This window comes from Mus pahari, chromosome 8 (assembly GCF_900095145.1).
Source record: "Mus pahari chromosome 8, PAHARI_EIJ_v1.1, whole genome shotgun sequence".
NCBI lineage: Eukaryota > Metazoa > Chordata > Mammalia > Rodentia > Muridae > Mus > Mus pahari.
The window spans coordinates 38,358,452-38,379,153 of NC_034597.1; the positions used below are offsets into that span (position 1 = coordinate 38,358,452).

Consider the following 20,702-nt stretch of genomic DNA (forward strand, 5'->3'; position numbering starts at 1 on the left):
CTTCTTCTTCTTCTTCTTCTTCTTCTTCTTCTTTCTTCTTCTTTCTTCTTCTTCTTCTTCTTCACTGTAGCTGTCTGAAGACACACCAGAAGAGGGCGTCAGATCTCATTACGGATGTTTGTGAGCCACCATGTGGTTGCTGGGATTTGAACTCAGGACCTTTGGAAGAGCAGTCAGTGCTCTTAACCACTGAGCCACCTCTCCAGCCCCAAGCTCAGCATTTATGCCTGTAAGGCAAGCGTGCGTTGCCAACACAGCCATCTCTTCAACTCTAGATTTTTTTTTTTTTTGAAGACTAATTCTCCTTTTACCCCATAGTCTTGGCTAGTATTTAAAATTCATTACTGAATTGATGATTGTGCTACATCTAGTGCTTTAGAGAAGTAGCTAAATGTGAACATGTTGCTACATGCCCTGTAATATCCAAGACAGTCTCAGTTACAAGCATTTAAAACTGTTTAATCTTGAGTGTGTGTTTGGTGTGTTGTGTGTAGAGAAAACTCATGTGCTGTATAGAGCACACACAAGGTCAGAGAACAACTGACTCTCTCCTCCTTCCACAGTGGGTTCCTGGGAGCAAACTCAAGTTATCAGGCTTGCTCAGTTTTAAGAGGCTTTTTGTTTTGTGTTTATTTATTTGAGAGAGGGTCTCAATGTAGTCCAGACTAGCCTCAAACTTGCTGTGTATCTACCATCTTGAATGCCTTCACCTCCCAGTTGTACCACCATGTATGCCATACTAAGAACCAAACCCAGGGCTTCCTGTACACCAAGGCACTGTGCCAAGTGAGTCACAGCCCTGGCCATGACGTAAGTCTGTGGAGCCTGGCAAACTTTAGAGGGCTGGTCTGTGAATCTCTTGGAACAGTGACAGACTTGGAAGATGCATGCCATTTCCTCAGGAGTGCTCTGCTTTCTTTGATCAGTATTTCCAAGGATTTGCTGACTGAAACAAAAGGTTAGATGATCAACTGTACTTGCTATAAAGGGCACTTTCATTAACATGAATGATAACATGTTTTCCTCTCCATATGTGATTCTCAGTGAGTAAGAAGACCGCCCGCTCTCTTTCCAGCAGGGAGCTCTTGAGTCCTCTTGGATTGATTATACAGTCTCTATCAGTCAGTTTTCCTGCCTTTTCTTTCCCTCCTCCTCTTTTTTTCTTCTCTCCTGTTCTTTCCTCTCTGGCCCGTCTCTTTCCATCACTATGTAGACCAGACTGGCCTTGGACTCAGTGAGCTACCCTGTGCACCTTCCCCATGCCAGGATTAAAGGTGTGCCAGGTGAATCATTTGTTATTTTGCTTTTGTGCGATTTCAAGGCATATTAAACCTGGCAAGTTTTAATGTTAGGAGTTATGCCCCCACCATTGTCTCTTGCCCATTGTCTGGTACCTCTGAATTTGACTACGTTTAAAAAGAAGACCCTTATGGAGGAGTAATTACTAAAGATGAGGCTGTGGGATCAAGTGCTAATCCAGTGAAGTCCTATGCTCAGCTGTCCCATTGTCCCATAGAGTTACCGTAAATTCCTTAATTTTTGGCAATTAGTTTGTTTCGTCTTATTTATGGTATAAATTTCATGCAGCAGCCTTGAGGCAGTTCTAAGATGGAAGCTGTGAACATCAGACTCTTTAGAGCTGAATGTTTCCAAAGGCCATTCTCCCTGGTTTCTTGTTTGCTTGGGTTTTGGTTTTATTTTTAAAGAGAGAACTGATTTTTCCTCACTATGCATTACTAAGCCATTTAATCATCACAGGGCAAATTCAGCCATCAAGGCTTTGGTGAATGTTGATTTAAAGCCATGTGTGAATGGATAAGGCCAGGTGTCTATAGCCTGGTTACATCGGTGGTCAGAGATGTTGAACACCCGAGTTCAAAGCTATCCTGAGCTACAAATCAAGACTCCACTCTCTTAAATTGAAGGAAAAATAAGAGCTGAGCTTCCTCCCCCACAAAGTCCTTACCTGGTCTTCTGGAGTTCATTTTAAGAGGCTATTTTTCTCTGAGACAGGATTTTTTTGTGTGTTGCCTGAGAGCTGGACACATTCTGTCAGTGCTTACAGGGATGTGGTGTGCTTTCTCGTGGGCCTCTGTCTGTGTTCCTACCCTCCTGGCCCTGGCACCTTTCCAGTTAATAGTAGTGGAGTGGGTGTCTTGTGCTTTCTTTGAGACTCCCTGATCTGATCATGTCAGCCCATCACTCTTGTGGTGTGTGCGAAGAGAAGCCGACGCCATGTTGGGGGCAGCGCGCCCTGTGTGATTGCTTGTGCTGGATGAGCCTTCGTTGTTATTTTGTTTATGGAGTGTCCAGGCTGGCCCTTAGCTCCAGAGCTAATGTAATCTTACCTCAGCCTCCTGAGGAGCTGGGACTTCAGCTGTGGGCTCCATGCCCAGCAGCCACCAGTGGTAGGCGGTTTAAGTTTTCTTTTGTTTTATTACTTTGTAGTCCAGGCCAGCCTGTAAATTCTTGATTCTCTTACCTTAGCCTCTTAAGTGTTTAATTTATAGGTATGAGCCACCATACCAAATTGCCTTCTTTTTTTTTTTAAAGAAGGGGACATAATCTAAGAGATTCTATATATTTTAAAGAGTTATGTGTATGAATGTTGGCTTGTTTGAGTGTGCACCACATTTGTGCCTGGTATCCTTAGAGTCCAGAAGAGGGTGTTGGTGGGTCCAATGGAATTGAGTTATAGAACCCAACTCCCATCTTTTGTAAGGGCTCCAAGTACTCTTAACAACTGAGCCATCTTTCAGGCCCTGAACCTGCAGCTTTACTCCCAGTATAATCTTAATTTTATCATGACCATTGGTTCCTAGAAGTCAGTGTAGCGATTATTTGTCTTTTTATCATGACAAAAACCCCAAAACCCTGGCAAGAGCAATTTAAGGAAGGGTTCACTCTGATTCTCAATTCCAGAGGCTCCAGGAGATGGTACGGATGGGGGTGGTGGTGGTGGCTACATCCCCTCATAGCAGAGAGGCACATTAAACCTCACATTAGAGTCGCTTTTACACCTCAGCTAACCTCGTTTAGAAGCTCCTCACAGACTGATTCTAAGTCCCATCAAGCTGACAATCAGAATTAACTATAAAGCATTTGCCTCCTCTGACTGAACAGACTCGGGAGCCGCCCACACGTACGTGGCTGGATTGCCAATCATTTGTGTGGTGCTCTGGTGAAGAAGATGCAGTACAGATTTTCTAGGAGCGTTTTTTGAACATTTGAGACAGGGTCTTCAATCCGTAAACTCTGTCTTTTTTCCTATTCCCGTCACGTAGTCCCTTTAAATGCCTTCCGGCTCACGTTTATCCCTCTACATGGTTATTACATGGCAGTAAGTACCTGCAGCCTGGCGTGTGAGAGGCTGAGGTAGCAGAGTCTGGGCTGGATGGCACACCAAGACCAGGGGCTAGAGGTCACCTGTGTCCCGGCCCTATACACATGACAGAGTACTTTGCCTTTTTTGAGGATTGTGTTTATACACAATTTTTGGTGGGGGTTGGGGTTGTGGTGTTTGTGAGGTGGGTCTCATATCATAGCCCAGGCTGGCATGGAATGTAATATAACTGGCGATGTATGTGTACGAGTGTTTGCCTGCAAGTATGTATGTGTACCAGTACCATATGCATACCTGCTGCCCACACAGGTATGGTTGGCATTGGATGCCCTGGAATTGGTTACAGATGGTTGCGAGCCATTCTGTGGTGCTGGGAAGCTCTAACCACTGGCATCTCTCCTGCCCCCCTCCCAGGTTTCTATGAGCTGGAATTATAGTGTCTAACCAGAATACGTGGAGCTTTTGAAAACTAGATTTTGGCCATCACTGTGTGAAACTGTCTAGGCTTGAGTTGCTTAGTTGACAATCTCACCACATTGATGGATATTGAGTGTGATAGGTGTCCCTTCCAGCTGAGCTTCTGAAAACTGCTCTGATCAGTTACCATCAGCTTTCTGCACTGCAGTTCCTCACAGAGGGCATCAAGGACTCCACCACCAGCTGACACCGTCCTCAGAAGATGTTAGGCCTTTCCCTTCTCCTAACCACATTCTACCTTTTAATTGATTATTGAACATGTGAACTTCCACATGTGAGTGAGGGACTGTGTGCTGTTAGAGAATCTGTCAGCAACTAGTCCTGTTGGTTTTGGCTTTTTGAGATAAAGTGTGTGTGTGTGTGTGTGTTCATCAAATGCTTCATCCGTCTACCTCAGCTTCCCAATAGTTTCACTTATAAGCATGCGCTACCATATTACATTTATATACATTTTTTCTATTATAAAAGTTACATACATGTTTACCATGCAGAATCTTGGGAAGCTTCTGTCCAGACGTCTTTCTCACTGAAATGCCTCAGTGACAGCCGCCCGCCTTCACCTTCCTGTGCTCTCATCTACTTGACCTCTTATCTCCTGTTCTGCAGGCACGCCAGCTGCATGTTTCTGCGAAACTGAACTTACCTCTGCCTCCTCCCCTTGTGCAGATCTGACCAGCCATCTGGTTGCCATCCACCAAGAGGAACCTCTCTTCATACAGTTGTCGAAGCCATAAATTTGAGGATCCTTGATGCTTCTCCACCCTCTAACTGTAATGGAATTAGAAGCTTGCTTGTTTACAAACCATCTCTACTATTAGTCTCTTAGTTCATTCTCTTCTTACCTGCATTTTCCTAAAACATCTACTTTTGAGCCTCTCAGGACTTAGCATGTCTTCCTTCCGGGTTTACCTTAGAAAGTAAAGCCTCTTAGACCTGTAGCTCAGTGCCAGCAGTCTGTCCTCCCTCTAACATGCCCGCTCCTTCTCTCTCCTTCCTCCTGACTCTGGGCACCTGTCATTGTCTGTAGTGATTCTTTCATTTTCTGCTTCTTTGTAGCAGTCACTGTGTCTTACAGTTGTGTAAGTTTCCAGTCCTGACAGAGTTGTAATACTAAGTAGTTAGAAGAGAACAGTCAGTTGTAGGGAATGTGAACTAGTTCTGAAGCTGTTCAGTTTTATGGACCTCGTTGCTTAACAATTGATTTACAATGTGATTAGCTTCCATCTTTCTGGTCCCATCCTAACAGTTCTATGAACAAAGTTTCCAAAGTGAGAAGTACGGCAGGACAAAGCAGGAGTTTGATTGACAGACTGACTCTGCCCTTCCTGTGGCCATCCAGTGCAACTGAGATAAGACAGTTGCTCACCTAGTAGCTGTGCCATCGATGCAGAGGAGGGCACAGTTCAGTGACTAGGTAGGGACAGGGAGGAGTTATCTAAGTGACTTCATTTCTAGTTTGTTAGTGTGGGTACCTGAGGTTGTCATCAACTAGTAGTGTTGGGTTTTGAGGCTCTTACTGACACATCCAGATGAGCTGGTCTACCACACAGTAGGCTCTGAAGGTAAGAGAGTACCACAGGAAATGGCAGGATGGAGAGTCACCATGTGTGGGAGCTAATCAGAGCTAGGAATAGTCATGTAGACATCACCTGAAAGGAATCATGGTCTGTAAAGAGAATGAACCTTGAGGACCTCTACTGTCTGAGAGCTAGAAAAGAAAGAAAGTCTGAGCAGCCAAGGTCGAAGACTTGGGCAATGAAAAGCTTCAAGGAGAAGGACAAGGACATCCATCTTTTTTTCCCAGTTAGGAAGATGCTCCAGCACAGACGGTTCCCTTGGCTTCCTGTTACAAAGTTCTGCCTCACTCCCGATGACCTCCCCAGCCCAAAGCCAAAGCAACCCCCCCCCCATTCCCTTTGTGGGATGCAACAGACACACAGTTCCCAGAGCTCTTGCTAACCTTAGTATAAGGTTTAAAACAGAATCTGGGCCTAATCCCAGGAAAATTGATGAATGATTCCAGACAGCTTCATGTCTAAGGACCTTTCTGAGAGCCCGAGAAGCTGATATGTAGGTGCTGTATAGGTTTACAGTTTATGAAAGTACAAGAGAGGAGGGCGTGAGTATTGTTAGACTCAGACAGTTTAAAGCAGGGTCATGTAGCCCAAGCTGGTCTCAAAATCACTATAGCTGATGGGGGGTTGTCCAGCTCTGACACTGTCCTCACAGCCTCTCAGTCCTCATCCCCCTGCCTCTGTCTACATAAGGTACTGGGATTACGGTAGGCATGTGCCATCATGACCGCCTAATTACAGCGACCTTTTATAATAGGATTTTGAGGACTGGGGATGTAGCTCAAGGATGGAGTGCTTGCAAGATTCTGATAACTTGGTGATGAAGAGATGGCAGCCACAGAAACCTGGATGGGACTTTCCACTGTGCTTGTTCCTAGCGTGGGATGGCGTAGGCAAAGTGCTGCCATCTGTTTTTATTTTTTTTGGTTTTTTGTAACAGATGTACTGGTACCCTGCATTATATCCTTAATTAACCACAAAGCTAAACCAAAACTAAGATTTTTGTAGTCTTAAGTCTTACTAGACCTATTTTATGTTTCAGAACTGCTGAGTGCCCACCAAGGGAAGGGGAAAAGTTGCCACTCCTGCTCCCAGTCTTGAGCCAGCAGCAACACAAAACACGTGCTTCTAGGCCCCTTCCCAGCAGTCAGGTGGACCCTGGACGCCTTCACTCCCCTTTCCCTCCACTGGGATAGCTCCAGTGTATCTCGATAAAGCTGTTCATTCAGTCACTGTCAGTGGAGCAGGCTTTATAGATTATGTGCAAACAAAAACCTTCCCTGATTATACTAATTTGTTCTCAAATGTTTCTTTAATTTGAATTAGTTATTATTAATGTTTGTTTTTAACTGACCTGTTCTAGTTATGGTTACTTTTACTGGGAGGAAACCCTGTGACCAAATGCATGTTGGGGAGCAAAGTGTTTATTTGGCTTTCCATCATCAAAGGAAGTCAGGTCAGAAACATGGAGGCAGGAGCTGATGCAGAGGCCAGGAAGGGAATCGCTGACTGGCCTGCTCCTTGTGGCTAACTCAGCCTGCTTTCTTATAGAACCCAGGACCACCACCCAGGGACGGCCCCACCCACTGATAGTAAGAAAACGGTCCACAGGCTTGTGTGCACAGAAGCCTGATCTTACAGAGGCCTTTTTTGTCAGGGGAGATTCCCTCCTCTTGGATGACTACAGTTTGTGTCAAGCTGACATAAGCCTATCCAGCACAACACACATGTGGCACCTAAAATACTGTGGGGGGGGGGGTGCAGAGGCAAAGAAAACATTGTGCAGTGCACAGCAGCTATACATTCACTCAGGCGCTCACTCTGTGAGGAGATCAGTCTGTGATAGTTTATTATGTTCCCCACCTCCATTGCTTTCGTTCAACTTACATTTCCCATGAAAACCCAGCACAGGCTCAGAGTGACAGACTCAGTATAACGCTGCTTTATGTAGCATCTTGCTTTTGAGGAATTCTGGATAGTTCTTTTGAGAAGACTAAATTATCGAAAATGGTAGAAAGCAATTAAACTGTTATGTGCAGAAAAGGGGAAGCTCTCTCCCACCCTTAGGTTCTGAGGTATCAGAGACCAATCACAGTGATCTTAAGATCTACTCCAGGAGGAAGAAACAGGGCCTGGGTAGAGGTGCTCGCCGCCAAGCCTGGGGCCTGAGCTGATCCCTGGACTTCACATGGGAAAGGGGAGAACCAGTTCCTGCATGTTGTTCTCTGACTTGTCCGTATGTGCTGCACAGTTTGGGCCTGTGCTTATATAGAAATAAGTGTATTTTTAAAAAATCTCTAAAAGGCACTTTAAGTACCGTAAATGCAGAGTTTGTTTGCATAGTTAGAAAACAGCTGAGACTGGGCTAGAGAACCCTAGAAGTTAAAATGGAAGGTAAAGAACATCGACTCTACCTGAAGGCAGTTAAAGGCTGCTGTCACAGGCGCTCGTAAATGTGGACCCCATGGGAAGGGTTATCCTTAGTTGCCCCCAGGGTGTATGTCTTGCACAATAATCTCAGCTAGAGTGGATCTCTCCATACATAGCTCTGAAAATGTGGTGGCCTCACTCTCACAAACGTGCGACTGCAGATCTTTATTCCATTGGTAGGATTACTTTGCAGGAGAGTGGCCATCCCTGGAAACACACTCTCCAGTCCTGGGGCGCTTTTTAGCAAGGGTATGGACCCCTGACTGTATCTAGTACATAACCCTTCCGCTAACACTTCCACTCAGCGGAGTAGAGGTGCCTTGCCCGGGTTGTATCCACCCTCTCTAGCTAATGGAGCAGAGACCAGGCCAGGCCAGCGGCAAGTAATCCTCTTCCTGTCGCACTGTGAAATGCCTCCCGTCCTCACCCCCACCAGGAAAGAAGAAAAAAAGACAGCAGGGTTTTGTTGTTTTGTTTTGTTGAACTGAATTAGTTCAGACTTTTTAAGAATAAGGTAGGTGTATGGGCCTCCGTGATTTCTTTAAGATGCTATAGAAGGTTTAGTCAAGATTGATGCTTGGTCCTAGCCAAAGGTGAGTCGGGGATATCGTTCAGATGAGAGGGTTGCTTAGAAGTCAAAGCACATGACAGACAAGTTAGAAACAGCAAAACAGCCAACACTATGGGAATGGTTGAGGAAATAATAGTTATTTTTTTATATGTAACCAATAAATTGCTGTACCTTCAGTCTCAACAGTCGGGAGGTAGCCGGGATTCCATACTGAGACACACTTAAACCAACAAAACAAGAGTCTATTAGGGCCAGGCATGGTATGCACTGAGGAAAGCTGAGGCAGGAGGATCACAAATGTAACACCAGCATGGGTTAGGTAGCAAGAACTAGTTATGGAGGAGAGGATGGTGCTGTTGGGGGCTGGTAGAGTACTTGCTTAGCATCTACAGAGTCCTGGGTTCAACTCCTAGCACTGCCTGTAATCTCAGGATTGTGGAGTTAGGAGGAGCAGAAAGTCGAAGCCCTCTCTCCTAAAAGCTAGACAAAATGAACAGCGAAGCAACATAGAGCAGTTAATATCTGCTGCTTCTATGCCAAGGTGTGATTTTAAAAAGCAGTGTCAGGAAAACGGACTTTAAAAGGTCAGTTTACAGTAATAGCCCTTTCTATAATGTAGCATTCAAAATCAGCTTATTTTGTGGCTGTTAGTTCCACAGAAAGTGGTTAGTTTGCTTCTGTTCTTCGTGATTTGTGTATTAGAAATGAGCCAGAATACGACTTTTGGTAAAGATGTTAGAAGTCAGGAAAATAGACTTCTCTTGCTAGAAGCAGCAAGATACCTAAGTCAGCTCTGTTCTCTCCTGTTCCAGGGCATCTGTTATGCACCTTAAGCCGTACTGGAAACTCCAGAAGAAAGAGCACCCTCTTGAAATCAGCGGGGACACTCTGAGAACACCTATGAGCCACGGAAAGGCCAGCAGTGATGAGAAGGCCAGAGCCAACTACATGAAACCAACCGTCCTTCCTTCGGCCTCCCTCGTCAAAGCATCATCTAGAAAACCTTCCGGGGTCCTTTCTCCAAATGTTCTGTGCAGTATGAGTGGGAAGAGCCCTGTAGAGAGCAGCTTGAATGTTAAAGCCAAAAAGAATGTGCTGTCTGCAGCAGTGCACCAGAGTGAGGAGGGACTGCCTGGGGGCTGGACTATTGTCAAACCTGGGAACACGAAAGAGAAAATTGCATTCTTTGCAGCCCACCAGTGTAGCAATAGGATAGGCTCTATGAAAATTAAAAGTTCCTGGGATATCGATGGAAGAGCCACTAAAAGAAGGAAAAAATCAGGGGATCTCAAGAAAGCCAAGTTACAACTAGAAATGATGAGAGAGATCAACAGCCAGTGCTACCAGTCGGAGCCGTTTGTGTGTGGCGTCGAGTACTGTTCTGTACATTCCATGAGTGACAGTGGGGATGGTGTCTGTGCTGCGAGGCCTCTGTCAGTGATACAGATGGTTGCCTTCCTCGAGCAGAGAGCCACTGCTCTGCTAGCTAGCTGCACAAAAAACTGCACAAATTCGTCTGCCATTGTGAAGATTTCTGGCCAGTCCCGAGGTATGCCACCTGTACCTGAGCCCTTTTCTGCTCTAGAAACTTGTGAAGAACCCAAGGAACGAGAAAATCCTGAGACTGGCAGATCCCAGAGTGAGCCGGTCCGTGTCCTTGACATGGTAGCCAGGTTGGAGTCTGAGTGCCTGAAGCACCAGGGCCAGCGGGAACCTGGGAGCTTATCACGCAATAACAGCTTCCGTCGAAATGTAGGCAGGGTGTTGCTCACTAATGGTTCTCAGGCCAGTGACAAAAATGAAGAGAGCTCTGCAGACACAGCCGACCCTCAGGAGCACCCCTTGCAGCCNGTATCTGTGGGTGAAGAACCCTCCGTAACTGAGCATCATTTTGTAGGGGAGCAGGCCTGGGATGGCACTTCTCAGAGCTGTCCCTCATTGCCAGCCGCTGTGAGCTTCCACACGGACAGCACAGAGGCAGAGCCCGGGCAGCAAACAGCTGTGAAGAACTGCAGCCGGGGTGACGTAGAAATGGTGGAGGAATTTGATGAATTGCCTACAGATGCTGTCAGTTGTATAAGTAGAGAGCTTGTAACACTCACAAAACACAATCCTGAGCAGAGACAGGACCCGCTGTGCATCAGCGTCACTGTGTGCACAGTAGACAAAGCCCAGCCGTCGGCTTTAGACTCCCTTGAAGAGCCTCTTCCTGGGATGCTCTTCTTTCTGTCATCTGGACAGGAGCAGGAAGAGCACCCCCAGCCGAGGGAACCCCCAGCACCAGAGGCCTCAGAGGCCAGTCAGCCTCAAGATGCTGCTGANGGCAGCAGTGCTCGTGAGGAGAAAGATGCCTCTGTGGAGCCGCTCGTCCCAGCAGCCTCTGGGGGAGGGAGCACCTTACAGGTGCTTGAGGCANCCACGTGCAAAAAGCAGGTGTCGCAGGACTTCCTGGAGACCAGGTTTAAAATCCAGCAGCTTCTGGAGCCTCAGCAGTACATGGCATGCCTGCCCCACCACATCATGGTGAAAATCTTCAGGTTACTCCCCACCCTGAGTTTAGCAATTCTTAAATGTACCTGCCGCTACTTCAAGTCCATCATTGAGTACTACAACATCAGACCAGCAGATTCTCGGTGGGTCCGAGACCCGCGATACGGAGAAGACCCTTGCAAGCAGTGCAAGAAAAGGTATGTGAAAGGGGANGTGTCCCTGTGCCGGTGGCACCCCAAACCCTATTGCCAGGCTTTGCCATATGGGCCTGGGTACTGGATGTGCTGCCACCAGTCTCAGAAGGGCTTTCCTGGCTGTAAGTTAGGCCTTCATGACAATCACTGGTTACCGGCCTGCCATAGCTTTAACCGGGCAATCCATAAGAAGTCGAGAGGGAGTGAAACGGAAGAGGAGTACTGAAGTCCATGTGTCAGGGAGGCAAGAGGACTGTGAAACACTTATGCCAGCCTCCNGGGCTGCGAGCTCGCCCGGCCCTTCCTGGTCTCTGCTCAGATCTGACTGCCATTGCTCAGGCGTTTTAAACTGTTTCCCAACTGTACAAGAAATGAGTTCCATGGTTTTGTATGGTGGTGCCTCACATTAAACCTATCCAGCTGTGAAGAACTCTTGCCTGTTTTCCTCCATCAAGGACATTCAGAGGTCACCAGGCAGTCTCCACAAGGGGATCCTGAAGTGGCCCAACACTGGCTCTGCATCTGGAGTGAGTGAGAAGGGAAGCAAACCTTTGAGAATTATGCCTCAGAAAGAAAACCAGGCACCTTACCCTAGACCTGTATGCTTGTTCCTGTGAGAGTGGTGACTGGAGACGGATATGCCCTGTGGNGTTTACAGTGTATATAATGGTTGTGTTTGCATAGGGCTGTGAATGTGCACATTAAACCNGAGCGCCTTGACCTGTAGATGAGTGCTTTGCCNCGCTGTAAATAACGTGATTAAAATTCAGTATTGTATATTATGAGCAGCTGACTAAACATAATCACCACAGAATAAGACAATATCATATAATAGATTAAAATGTTGTGCATCCTTTTGTCTGGTTAAAAATTTTTTAAAAAAAACTTCAATAAAAAATAAATGTTTTAAATGAGGTCTTGTCTTAAAATAAGATTTTACTAACTTTATGAATGTTCATGTAAATTCAGGCAGTGTTGGAGGAGACCAGCTGAGGGTGTTGGACCCCCTGAAGCTGTGCTGGGAATGTAATCTGTGTGTTGTGCAGAGCAACAAGTTCTCTGCACTGCTGAGCCATTATAGCCCAAAGATGGATTTTGTGCACATGCATTGAGTATGCACACACTAAGGTGGCAGAGCCACCACAATGGTGGTCAAGTAGTTGTGAGCCGTGCAACGAACTGAGCCAGATTCCTGCCTACGTCATCTGCCCATTATGCATTAACTTGTAATTAAAAACAACAAACCTTTGATGTGTGTGGGTATTTTGCCTGCATTTATGTCTGTATCACATGGTTGCCTGTGCCAGCAGAGGCCAGAAGAGGGCATCAGCTCCCTTTGAACGGGAGTCTGAGCAGGTTTATAAGTCCTCATGTGGTTCCTGGCAATTAAGCCCTAGTCCTCTGAAGAACAGCAGTGGTTTTTCGAGACAAGATTTCTCTGTGTAGCCCTGGCTGTCCTGGAACTCACTCTGTAGACCAGGCTGGCCTTGAGCTCAGAGATCTCTGCCTGTCTCTGCCTCCCAAGTGCTGGGATTAAAGGTGTGTGCCACCACACCCGGCTCAACAGCAGTGCTCTTAACTGCAGTCACCCTCCAGCTCCCTTCTTAGGGACCTGTTAAAGTCTTGTTTGTTTTCAAGCCATTTGTGGTGACTCATGTCTGTGATCCCAGAGCTCTGAGGACAAGGCAAAAAAATTGCTGAGTTTGAGGCATGCCTGGGCTACAAGAGGAGACATTTCAAATGCACCCCCAAAACAGGGTTATTAGAAGAAGGGAGGTTAACTTAATCATCTTTCCTTAAATTGTAAGTTTAAAATCTTACAGGCTTTTAACATTTTGAGTTTGTGCAGTGCCTGCTGTATTCCCTGGATAGGAAGTACTATTCAAGGGTTCCCACAGCTGCCCACCAGTCACTTAGAAGCCACCGGGAGTCTTCAGGCTTGAGGACAGGAAGCTGGGGCTTTGAAAACAAAATCCAAAAACCACAGAAAGAAAACCTTTTATCAGCCTAAGTTGCAGGCAGGGAGGGTGGGTGACTGATGGGGAAGGCCAGTGGCTACCTTGGAGGAGGATGGCGTCTAGGTAGAGCCAGCTTGGCCCATGTTAAGCAAGCAGAGGGTCATGAGGCCAGTGGCTTCCAAACTGGAATCTAGTTTAGATTTTTTAAAGACTGTGTGTCTGGCCCGTCCTGGTGGCGCACGCCTTTAATCCCAGCACTCGGGAGGCAGAGGCAGGTGGATTTCTGAGTTTTAGGCCAGCCTGGTCTACAGAGTGAGTTCCAGGACAGCCAGGGCTATACAGAGAAACCCTGTCTCGAAGGAAAAAAAAAAAAAAAAGATTGTGTGTCTGTATACTAGTGAGTACATTTGTCCTTGTAAGCCAGAAGAAGGTGTCAGATCCCCTACTTCTGGAATTACAAGCAGTTATGAGTGTTGAATGCCAAACCTGGGTCTGTGGCTCTTAACTACTGAGTCATATCTCTGGTTTGTTTTTTTTTTTTTTTTAAATCCTTTGCAGTAACTGCTGAAAGCCGGCTGAGACTGCAGTGACCCAATGCCAGGGAGGCCACCCTGACAAGTGGACCATGCTATGCTAGCCTGGAGACTCAGACTTGGTCTGACACCAACGCAAGAGGCTGGGAACAGTTCATCTTCAAGACATCTGCTGTTGGCTGTGCCAAGCTGGCAATCTGAGTGCCCTCTTAAGTTTGTTGTGACTCATAAACGGGATGAAGAGATAACACACAGGACAACCAAGGGTGTGACGTACCTCACACACTGTGTGCTCAACCTTTGCTGCCTGTGGCTCTCCCTGTGGGTGTACAAGATAAACAACTCTGGGTTTTCATGAGTCAGCATTCGTGACCTGGTTATCACACGCTCTGCAGCTGGGTGAGAAGCTGGGCAAAGGATGCCCCCGTGCACTTGGCCTTACCTCAGAAACAGACGGCCTGCTTTTCACTGTGGCAGGACATGCTTCCCGGTGCTCTACAGAGGCTTCTGCCAATGGCAACAGCCCCCACCACCACCCCACCCCACCCCATCCTTATGCTGAACTCAGACTACCAGAATGTAATGCTGCTTTTTGAGACTCTGTGGCCCCCTAGTGTTGAATGTAGAAAAAATCCACTCTGTTGATTTCAAGAGTTTGTGTGTATAGATGTCTGTATACCACATGCATGCAGTTCTGTGGAGGCCAAAGGGGCATAATGTCCCCTAAAGTCAGAGTTACAGGCAGTTGCTAGCTGTCCTGTAGGTGCTGGAAACTGAACCCCAGTCCTGGAGGAGCACCCAGTGCTAACCACAAACCCTGTCAGAAGCCCCCAGGCCAACGGCCCACTCCCATGTCATGCCAGTGTCTCCATCCTGCTCTGCCAAAGGATCCCACCCCAGCCAAAGAAAACGTCCACCCTCTGCTCTTACAGGAGGGACTGCTCCACCTTAGTGTTTACCCCACCTCTCAGTTCAACTCCATCCTTCATAGACACTGGGAACTGGGTCTCCATCCCATTCCTGAGATGGTTGGACTCTTGCTTCCGGTTTGGAAAGGAACCAAGGGCATGTGCATTGTACATGACTTGTAATCCCAGCACTCGGTAGGGTTGCCTCTTTGAGGCATCCTGGGCTACATAGTGAGAGCCTCTTACCAAAACCCCTAACGTAATGTGCCTGCCGATGCGTCTGCTCACCCTATGCACTGATGGCCCCATTGCAACATCCGCTGGGAACCAGTCCCATCCCTCTGCTATGCTGGCCAGTCTCCTCCACATGCCCCTCTGTATCTGTGTGTGGGGTTCCCTGGACTCACGGGGTAGTTAGTTTGAGTACTTACCTTCAGCACTCACAGTGCACACTCCATGGCATGATTACATCCCATGTCTAATCAGCGATCCCTCTACAGTTAAGCCAAATCCCAGCCTTTTTCACATTGTTTTAGAGTGGTCTCAAGTAGCCTAAGGTCATCCTTATATTTATGACCCTCCTGCCTCAGCCTTCTGAGTAGCTGGGGTTACAAGCATGTACCACCAGACCTGGCTCGCTAGTACCAACTCAATATGATGGCTGTTGGCAAGTTTGGACAGTTCTGGCCCATTCCCTAATTGTCTATGAAGGATGAGAAACCTGAAGAGAACTTTGCCTCCTGGACATAGCTGATCCCAGGAGACCAGGCTTGTCTAGAGTTCTTACAGTAGCTATGGCTATACAGCTGCTTGTTCTGGACCATGCTGCCAGTGGCTCCCAGCACAGGCCCCGGGCTTCCCTTAGGCTCTGTCCAGTCATCTCTGCAGTGTGGACTTTAAGCACCTGTTAGCCTTTTGAGGCCATCTGGACAGTTTGTACATAAGTACTCCCAACCCTCTGCCACACCTTCAACTGCTGCTATTTCTTTGACAGACTCGTTATTTGTCTTTCTTCATCCACAGACTGCTTCATAGGTGCCATAAAGTCATTTGGCACTAGACCCTTCTTCACACTGAACAGTGCCAATAACGAATCGATGCTATCAACTGCTTATCAGTTCCTGTAACCATATTTTGAGCACACAGTGGGATTCTATCCTTCAAGTCTCTTTCCTCTGGGTTCATATAGGCTAGTGTTAGAATCTCAGAACTAATGAAGTGCCCGAGTGGGAAGTGCACCATCCCTTCTGACATGCATATCACTCCTAACTTTATGGAAGTTCATGGACATAGCTGATTTGCAAAGCCTCGTGGGAAGAACAAACATTGTGGTCAGGCACCTTTGGGTGCCTCAAGTTTATCTGTGCCTAGCTGTTGAAGCAGAGCCTTAGTGGAGCAGTCTCCCACTCTAGGTGGCTGGCCTTGTTAGGAGTGGGGAACAGAGCCAGCTGGGAAGAGAAGTGGAATGGGGCAAAGATGGCATCCCTCGTGGAACAGAGGAGGAAACCCACCAAAAGCCAGCAGGGCCGACAACCTGCTATCTGGTAAAGGTGCTTGCCTTGCAAGTCTAGCAACCAAAGTTTGATCCCTGGAATCCACGGGAAGGCCAATAGAAAATAAACTCCATGAAGTTGTCTTCTGATCTCTACATGTTGGTTATAGCATACATGCTCCCTCTAATAAGAACAATTTCTAAGCCAGGCGTGGTGGTGCACGCCTTTAACCCCAGCACTCGGGGGGGGGGGGGGGCAGAGGCAGGCAGATTTCTGAGTTCAAGGCCAGCCTGGTCTACAGAGTGAGTTCCAGCACAGCCAGGGCTACACAGAGAAACCCTGTCTCAAAACAAAAACAAAAACAAAACTAAAACAAACAAAAAACAATTTCTGTAACTACTTAAAAAAAAAAAAAAAAAAAAAGCAAAAGCCATGAAACCTTTTCTCTTCCACCTTCTCTTAAGCCAGTGGTTCCCAACCTTCCTACCGCTGGGATGGTTTAATACACTTTCTTGGGCTTGTAATGTAAATCTGTGTCTTACTCAACCCCTGTGAAAGGGTCATTCGACTGCCCCCCCCCCCAGTCTGTCCTGAGGGCTCTTAGTAGAGCCAGGAGACTCTACAAAGGCCTCTGTTCTCGAGGGTTTGGTTTTTCTTATTCTAGTACTGGGAGTCCAACCCAGGGCCACGCTAGGCAGACAGCTCACCACTGGGCTGTCCCCTGCTTTTTAAAGCTTGCTTTGTTGGGTTCTAATTTAGAGATGGGTCTCAACTTGCTCAGGTTCTTAGGTCATTCTACCTCAGCCTTAGCATTGCTGGGTGAGCTAGCACACCTGCTCCCTCCTGAGGTTTTAGACAGGTTCTCATGATGGAACTTGGAATACTGCCTTCCCCCTTTTTTTTTTTTTTTTCCTCCTTTTTAAAAAAAAGATTTATTTATTTATTTATTTTGCATAAGTACACTGTAGTGTCTTCAGACACCCCAGAAGAGGGCATCAGATCTCATTACAGATGGTTGTGAGCCACCATGTGGTTGCTGGGATTTGAACCCAAGACCTTCTGAAGGGCAGTCAGTGCTCTTAACCACTGAGCCATCTATCTCTCCAACCTACTGCCTCCTTCCAAGTGCAGATATTAGCAGGGATGTGCCATCACTCCCAGCTCAAATTACTTTTCAGGGTGGGTTTGCAAATAAAAACAAGTAGGCCCCTGAATGTTTTCTCTTTGAAATGATAAGTGTGTGGGAACTAGGGTGTCAAGTGAGCACTGAGGGAAAGTGGCATATGCCCAAAATTACTCTTGAAAATGTGGTGCCTACCACTTGGTAGAAGACAGCTATTAGTGCACAGCATGCTGTGTGCTGGCCAGGGAAGGCTAGCTGCTGAGGTGGGGTGGCGAGCAGTGTGTAGACTCTAAGAAGAGCAGAGTCCATCTCTCTAACAGCAGAGGTATATAATCTGCTAAGTTCTTTAAATGGCCTTCCTTCTTTTTCTTCTGCCCACACTGAACCACAAGTATGGAATCTTATGATCTGATACTGGTCTCCATTATAGAGTATGAAAAGTTGATATATTTTTTTTAAAGAGTGGTCAGATACAATTTAAAAAGGGAGGGGGAGTTCTATTGTGGCACACATGACCTGTCTGCACAGCTGTGTCGTTTGGTGGGAGCCTGGCCCGCCCAGTCTTCCTTATTCTGGTACCAAGCTGCTGGCCTACACTCTGCCCTTCCTCTGAAGCATGAATGCTGCAGGGAGTGTAGGCCTTGGCTCCACTTTGGCCTTATTTCCCATCCCGAGGAGAGATGGGAGGCTGGCTGTCCACTGTCCAAACTGGGACCCGTGGCATGACTATTTATTTCCATGGCCCTCAGTCTTGGCTCTGGCGGCCTTGAATCTGCTAAGCAGACTCTGAAGAACAAATGACCATACTATGAAAATGAGCAAGTGCATGTGTTCAATATAAGATGTGGACATAGGGATATACCATCCCCAGTATTTGCCAAGCCCAGGACAAGAACAGAATACCCACCTTCAGCCCATCCATCACCTGTGCCCCTCTTCTGGCCCCCTGCAGAGCCACACACACCTTCAAACACTTGGGGGGGTGTTGTTGAGACAAGGCCTCACTAGTATCCCTGGCTGTCCTGGAACTCACTCTGTAGACCAGGCTAGCCTCTAACTCTAAGGGCTCTTCTCTGTGGAGGACAAAGCACAAAGCTTACCCTGGAAGTGGGAGTTGCCAGGTGAGTCCAAGGTCACAAGGTCTGTGTGACAGAATCAAGGGCTGAGTATGGTGATGGGTCTGAGTGTTCAGAGGCCTGAGAGGGAATGGAAGAAGTGGATGGGATGAGGCAGGGGCATTACCAGTTGCCACAGCTCACTCAGGCTCCTGGCCATAGAGCAGGAAGGAGTACCCTTGGTGTGTGTGTGGGGGGGGGGGGGGGGGGCGGATAGTGGGAGGCAACCCAAGAAAGCCCCTGTAGAATATACAAACCAGGGAAGCAGTCATTGTACCAGACATTTTCCCCAACTTAAAGGACACGGAGTTTCCTCCTCTGTGCCTGGAAGGAACCTATTGCCTACACCTTGAGGCTCTTCAGAGGCCTTAGGCAGTTACTGTTAATGACATGCCTAAGTTCTATCAGTTCCCCTGACAGTGCAGCTCTACCTCAGGATCAACAGTACAAAGTTCTGCAGAAGGCAGGCTGGCTCAGTGGGCCTGAGGGGGGATTTAGCATTAGGGGGAAGGGGTTACATTTTCTACTAAGCTCCCAGGTTATGCCCACTTTGCATGTAAGGCTTACAGTAAGCGCTCAGCTCTTAGGGTCTTTCTCCAAGGCCATTGAGAGGACAGACTCCCCTGAAGCCATCACCAGCAGCACCCACCAGAAAGCATGGGTATTTCAATGTCAACACTAGGAGGCCTCCTTACTCAACTGCTGAGCAGATGTCCTGCCCCACCCCCACCCCACCCCACCCCAGCACTATTGACCATACACTGGAGATGCCTTCCAGCCACTGCTGCCAAACCAATTAGCTAGTACCCAACCCAAGACCACAAACTTGTCTATGCCCCAGAAGCTAAGATTTAGAAGAAATGTACTACTAAACACATGTTGGAAAGAACTTTCCTCAATACCTGGGTGTTCTGGAAGTCACAGTAAATGCTAGACCGCCACCACGTTCAGAAGTGAGAGAGGTATGGAAGATGATGTGGGTGCTGGGAGCATTGTTTATTGGCTCCAGCCCATTCACATCACTTACCTTGAACCTACGGTCAATTTCACAGCTCTTGGAAAAAAAAAAAAAAAGAAAAGGCAACATGGGCCTGGTGGCACATACCTGTACTCCCAGCACTCCGGAGGCAGGAGCAGGCAGATCTCTTGAGTTTGAAGTTAGCCTGGTCTATACAGAATGTCTGAGGCCAACCATACATAGAAGACTTGTTATAGGACATATTTTTATGTGTGTGCCTTGACTGTATGTGTATTTGCTGCACATGCATCCTTGATGCCACAGAGGCCACAAAGTGTTAGATCCTCTGGAACTAGAGTCGGCATGGTTGTGAGCCACCGTGTGGGTGCTGGGAACTTAATTAAGGTCCTTCTGCAAGAGCAGCAAGCACTCTTGACCTTTTAAGTTTCTACCAGACCCAAGTACTCTCTCACACCCAAGTACTCTGTATTCCTTCCTACAAACACTAGACAACAACAACCAAATCAATGTGGCTCTTGCCGATTTTCCATTGTAATTCTTTAAGTTTATTCCAGGTTGCCCAGGTAACCCAGTGGGTGAAAGCACTTGCCAGCAAGCCTGAAGACCTGAGTTCATTCCCTGGGCCATAGTAAAAGGAAAGACTCGACTAAGTTGCCATTTGACCTCCACACGTTTGCCTGCCCCACACATACATGCACAGAAAAAATTTAAAACTCTTACCCTGATAGGTTTTGTGTTTATAGAAAAATTCACATAATCTTTTCCAGGCTATTTTCTCAGCAGATGCTTGAGGGCTCATACATCATGCCCGGGTTCAGACTTTCTGTTCTGCAGCACCCCCACCCACTGGGAAGTTGTCCTCCTCTTCCCACTGTTCACTCCCTACCCCAGACAAATGTAACTGGATCAGAGTCTCCCCTTCCCTTTGTACACTACATGGTAACTTGCTTCTGGTTGCTATGTAGGAAGATGAAACCGATATTCTCTCTGAAGAGCTTTCCATATGAGGTAAAGCAAAGGCTGGGCATGAGTGACCTTCAGTGTCCTTCCTACAGGTCCCAAGGGTTCTACCCCAGTCACTGGTCCCTCTCCACCTCTAGCCAGCTCCTCCACATTACCTGGAAGCTACTGCTGCCTGTCGGAGAGATTAATTACAAAAAGGATTCTTGAGAGCTCACAGACTCCTCGAGGCCTGAGAAATACCTCTAACATTTTTTCTTGCCCTACAAAAGAGAGAGCAGGCTCCATCTCAGAGGCTCATTCCTTTCCAGATCAAGAATAAAGAATGAAACCCACAAGTGATAAGCAACTATCTGGTTGCCAAAGTTGAGCCATCATTAAAGCAAATAACTAGTCATTTTAAAAACAATTTTCTTACCTAGAAATCTTTCTTTAGAATGTATCCTTTAATGAATGTATCTGAAGTGCTCCAGGATTAGCTTGCACTTCTGCTGCTACCATCACTGTAGCAGCAGAGATAAATAGGAACTGGGAGAAAGGCACACACAGCCAAG

The 20,702-nt window shown here is 47.1% G+C and overlaps 1 protein-coding gene across 11 annotated transcripts in view; it reads left to right on the top strand.

Moving 5' to 3' along the window:
* Positions 1–14,194, top strand: part of Fbxo34 (F-box protein 34) — a 71,895-nt gene extending 57,701 nt beyond the window's left edge. For 9 of the 11 annotated variants that reach the window (XM_029541549.1, XM_029541545.1, XM_021203682.2 and 6 more), the window contains one exon: positions 9,208–11,990. In XM_029541549.1, the coding sequence (XP_029397409.1) occupies positions 9,208–11,305 (2,098 nt within the window). In that variant the 3' untranslated portion in view covers positions 11,306–11,990. Of the gene's footprint in view, positions 1–4,426; positions 4,591–9,207; positions 11,991–13,595 lie in introns of those variants that run through there. The other 2 variants (XM_029541554.1, XM_029541553.1) reach the window with 2 other exon arrangements.
* Positions 14,195–20,702: the final 6,508 nt, after the last annotated feature.